The sequence below is a fragment of the Nannobrachium achirus genome, assembly GCF_963921795.1.
Source record: "Nannobrachium achirus genome assembly, chromosome: 16".
In the NCBI taxonomy this organism is placed as follows: domain Eukaryota; kingdom Metazoa; phylum Chordata; class Actinopteri; order Myctophiformes; family Myctophidae; genus Nannobrachium; species Nannobrachium achirus.
The window spans coordinates 56716149-56721148 of record NC_137823.1 but is presented as its reverse complement, the minus strand read 5'-3'; the positions used below and the strand labels follow the sequence as shown (position 1 = coordinate 56721148).

At 42.7% G+C, this 5000-nt stretch overlaps 1 protein-coding gene across 1 annotated transcript in view; it reads right to left on the bottom strand.

Annotated features, from left to right (window-relative positions):
• lama2 (laminin, alpha 2) overlaps positions 1–5000 on the bottom strand; it is a gene marked incomplete at its 3' end in the record, with an annotated part of 414125 nt that overhangs the window by 21448 nt on the left and 387677 nt on the right. The window contains 1 exon segment of the mRNA XM_080745043.1: positions 1781–1788. Coding sequence (XP_080601169.1) covers positions 1781–1788 — 8 coding nt within the window.

Sequence of the window (5000 nt, the reverse complement as noted above, 5' to 3'; positions counted from 1 at the left end):
CCCAAAGGTATTTGTCTCAGGGCACCCCATAAATATTTTTTTAATCCGAGGCAGCCCTACATTATAATTTTCACTCCCATCACCTTATTTATAGCATATCGTCATTGTCGGGTGGAAACCTTGTATGTCCATAACTGTTCGTTTTGTATTTATCATCTAAAAAATTTACTAAACTAGTGAAAACAGCAGATCTACAAGCACACAACGCCTCACGATGCGAGGCGTTGTGTGCTTGTAGATCTGCTGTTTTCACTCGTTTTGTGCGACGGTCTTGTATGATGAAGCAGGGCTTTGCTTTACCAAAAGACATGCACATTTGAAACTTGGAAATACAAGGTTTCTGCCCGACAGTGACGATATTTTAGTGATTATGTTGCGAGGAAAACGTTGAGATAATAGCCATTTTGGTTAGAACTGACTGAAAATTACTTTGTAGTTCAAGTTTAAAATGATACTAAATATTAGTATGTGTCCAAATAAATTCCAAATATTATCGAATTATCTCGCAGCACCCCTGGACTGCCGTCACGGCACCCCAGGGTGCCCCATCACCCACTATGAAAACCCCTGCTCCAGACAGAGCATCCAAATAAAGCCTTAACACCACCGTTAGACATATGGCCATGCCATTGTAGGCCCAAATGATCAACAAATAACCCAGGCTTATATACTTATTACAGCTGCTGTAAGTCAGGGGTTTTCAAAGTGGGTGACGGGGCACCTTGGGGTGCCGCGACTGCAGTCCAGGGGTGCCGCGAGATAATTTGTTAATATTTGAAATGTATTTGGACATTTAAAAATATATTTTGTATCATTTTAAACTTGAAGTACAAAGTTATTTTCAGTCAGTTCTAACCAAAATGGCTGTCATCTCGCTTTCCTCGCAACATAATCGCTAAAATATGCTATAAATCTAAGGTGCTGAGAGTGAAAACTAGGAATATAATAATGTAGGGGTGCCTCGGATGAAAAAAATATTTATAGGGGTGCCCTGAGCCAAAAAAGTTTGGGAACCCCTGCTGTAAGTGATACTTTTTAGTTAAAACAAACCCATTTTGCCTGCTCATTTATTTTGGTTATCCAAATATCTCTGCTGTCGTGCCAAAACCTCCTAATTCCAAAATGATCATTTTTGGGAAAATCAGTTCAAGTGGAGTTCTTTGGAGGCTTTTTACTACTTTTCATTGGTTCAACATTATTTTAACCAACACACAGACTTAAAGGGTGTTCAATAGCACATATTTATGAAATGAATAGAGGGCCAAACGGGTGGAGTTAGCTGGTTTGGCAGAAAGTGTGGAGTTGGGAGGTTTTGTCCCAAGCACTTTTTACTACTTTCCATTGGTTCAATATTATTTTAACCAACACTCAGCTGTAAAGGGCGTTCAATAGCCCTGATAAAAAAACATCAAAAATGGAGTTAACAGGTTTTGGCCAGACAGTGACGAGGCTGTATGTATGTACTGTATTTTCTGGTTACTAAGACAGGGAGACCCCTGTTGCTGAACGAACACTCTATAGCAATGATTATTAGCAGAATATAGAGCTATATAACACTTATTAAGACAGACGTCAGTCACGTCATGGACGGCTCTGTGTTGAAAAAAAGAAAGAGCAGTCTGGGAAGTGTCCAGCTACAATGGTCAAATGACCCATATAATAAAACCATGAGAGAGACTAACTTCACCAGCCATGGGAGAGTCATAACATAACATAACAGAGCCTTTCAGGCCAGCTGCGATGGCACACTTAACCTGACCTCATAAAATGTCACATTTACGATCCAATCTAAAAGAAAAGGAAAAAAGAATCATATTGAAATGACACCAGCAACCTCAGTTCCCTGTACGATGCTTTGAAACGAGACCAAACCTACAGCTCAGGAGGAACCAGTGTTTGAGCTGTAAGCGCTCAGTTCACTGTCCAGACTACATACCGTACGAGCAGGCTGTAGTGAAACAATGGTGCTTTTTGGAGTGTGTATAGTATACTGTACAATACACATTACACAGTATGGTCCTGTGTGTCAATGTAACCATTTGTAACTCAGAGAGTGTACACATTTGTACACTCTCAGAGTTAAATGAACCGTTAAAAGGTCCATGGATACGGGCGTTTGGGTGGCACCGCGTTAAAGTGCGTGCCCACCACCGCAGAGACTGGGGGCTCGAATCCACCGCAGTGTATCCGGCTTTGTCGCACGTCTATATGAACTAGGGATGCGAAGATATACCGGTACGGATCGTAATCGCGATACAAACATCCGCGATACGAGTGAATCGGTTCATTCAGTGTGTACCGGTACAATATACGGCTGAAATCGTGATGGATCGTTCCGTGAGTGACTGGATCGGTAAATTCCGCGATTGTATCGGTTCTTCCATTATAGTATTTCATTCTATCCTGTGTTTCCGAGGCGCCTTGAATGCACCATCAGCCCAGCATTCAGCCCCCTCCCCAAAAGCCAGTCTAAATGCGAGCTGCGACTCGGACAACATCTGCGCTCTGCATGCAGGCAACCAGGGAGACAGACAGTGCAGCGAAATGCGAGTGAAAGTGAATCAACACAGACGAACTAGCAGCCCCACGGGTTAAAAAGATGCAAGATTAGTAGCCTACTTAGCTTTATAACATCCAAGTCCGCTGCGCTGATTGTTGTCACAGAGTGGCACAGGCTGAGTGATATGTAATCAACAGCCGTTTCTTAGCGAATCTCCGACGGACAATTGATTGATAGACTATTAACTGCACGCACACACACAACAACAATGTTGCTGGGTGTTGTAGGACTACTGCTTGCGTTTAACAAAGTATTTGTCACTGTTCTGCAACTTTCCTGTTTGATGCAAGCAACTCTCACTTTCTCTGCTGCTAGTTCTGCTCTGGGAAAGAAGCCTACTTTATACATCGCAGTACAAGGGTGTCGCACCTAAAATAGCAGACCCTCAAGCTCACAATGCGTCGTGGATGCGACGCGCAGTGAGCTTGTAGGTCTGTTTTAAAACATTTTGGCTATAAAAAATGCATAATCCTGGATAAAATATAATATAATATGATATTATATAATATTATTATATCATATAATGATATAATAATACAAACCAGGGAGGGACTTTATAGTTTTTCAGGTTAAGGACCCCTTAGCTCAGACAGAGATCAAGCAGGGACCCTCGCTGTAGGCTAGGCATTATAGCCTACTGTATCACACAAATATTTGGCAGGCCCCCTGTAATAACCCTGGATTGGGGTCCCTGACCCCCAGTTGAAGACATATAGGCCTACTAATAATGACATAGGCCTTCTATATGATTAGTTATCAAACAATTCTACAATAGCCAGCAGCTTTGTGTTCTCCCAGAATACTATATGTTGGGTTGTTAGACAGAGCCTAGTACTACAGTGAAACAATAAATTGCCTTGAATTTAAATTTCATACATTTTTAGTCGCTATGTTTTGTAAATTTTGGGATTTGGGCTTAAATCGTGGTGAATCGTGAATCGTATCGCATCGTGTCGGGAACAGGGGTAAATCGTGATGTATCGTATCGGCAGGATTTTAATGTATCGCAATTATATCGTATCGCTGGCAGTGTATCGAGGTGCGTATCGTATCGCGTCAGTGGTCGAGATTCACATCCCTAATATGAACACAATTGGCCCGTGATTGGAGGAGGGAAGCCGGGCTAGGGTGCCACCTGTTGGGGCAGGAGGAGAAAAACATGGGCTCTACGTCCTCCCTGTGGGGGCTCCTAATCGGCAGGTGAGTCCGTAGGACAACAGCAGTGACAACACACAGACTTTGAAGAGGGGGAAAAAGTTAAAAAAAAAACTGTTATGAAAACAAAAATGTATTATGACTTTTAAATAATGTTGTTGGTCAGGAGAACTCACGTTTTGTTTACTTCTATTAAGCCGCAAGCTGGTTTCTTTTTTTCTCTTTCTCTCTAAATATATTCTTGGAAGGCAGCCATCGCATTGCTGTGTTGCATTTGCAAACACATGATTACTGGCTGCCTTACAGATATAACAGGGAAACAGCAAACCTTATCGTCTCTGTCGGGGTGGAAACATGTCCAAAAACTGTTACTTTTCAGGATTCAATTTCCAAAGCCAGTTTGGAGATATAATCCCTCCACCTGGTCTTTGGTCTGCCACGGGGTCTCCTCCCAGTGGGACGTGCATCGAGGACCTTCCTAGGAAGGCGCTCGGGAGCCATCCGTACTAGATGCCCGGAACCTCCTAAGCTGACTCCTTTCCAAGTGTAGGGGCAGCGGTTCTACTCCAAGTCTCTCTCGGGTGACTGAACTTTTCACCCTATCTCTAAGGGAGATTTGTTTTGACAGGATGCATCACAGTGTGGTTTGGTAACGTGACTGTTCAAGACAGTACACAGTTACAGAGAATTGTGAAGAGAGCTGCCAAAATCATTGGCACAGAATTACCACAGCTACACACAATCTATAACACACGCTGTAAGAAAAAGACAGAGAACATCTTAAAGGACAGCTGTCACCCCGCCCATTCCCTGTTCTATCTCCTCCCATCCAAAAAACGTTACCAGAGCATCAAATCTCACACCACCCGTTTCAGTAATAGTTTTTATGCTCAAGCAATCAGGATGCTTAACGAAGAGATGGAAGCGAGACGTAGGTAGTCAAGTGCAATATACGCAGTTTTTAAACTGTACACTGTTACACTGTATGGTTGTTTTGTTGTTTTTGGGTTGTCCTGGGTGACCTGTTGTTGTCTTGTTTTTTTGTGTGTAATAAGGCGAAGAGTGCTCTTGGCACAAGCATTTCATTGTATGTCTATACCTGTATGGATATGCATTTGACTAATAAACCTGAAACCTGAAACCTGAAACCTGAAGGGAGATACCAGCCACCCGTTTGAGGAAACCCATTTCGGCCGCTTGCACCCGCAACCTTATAATTTCGGTCATGACCCACACTCACTTCTGCCTCCTAAAAAGTTAAAAGTCACACGGATACGGGAAATAA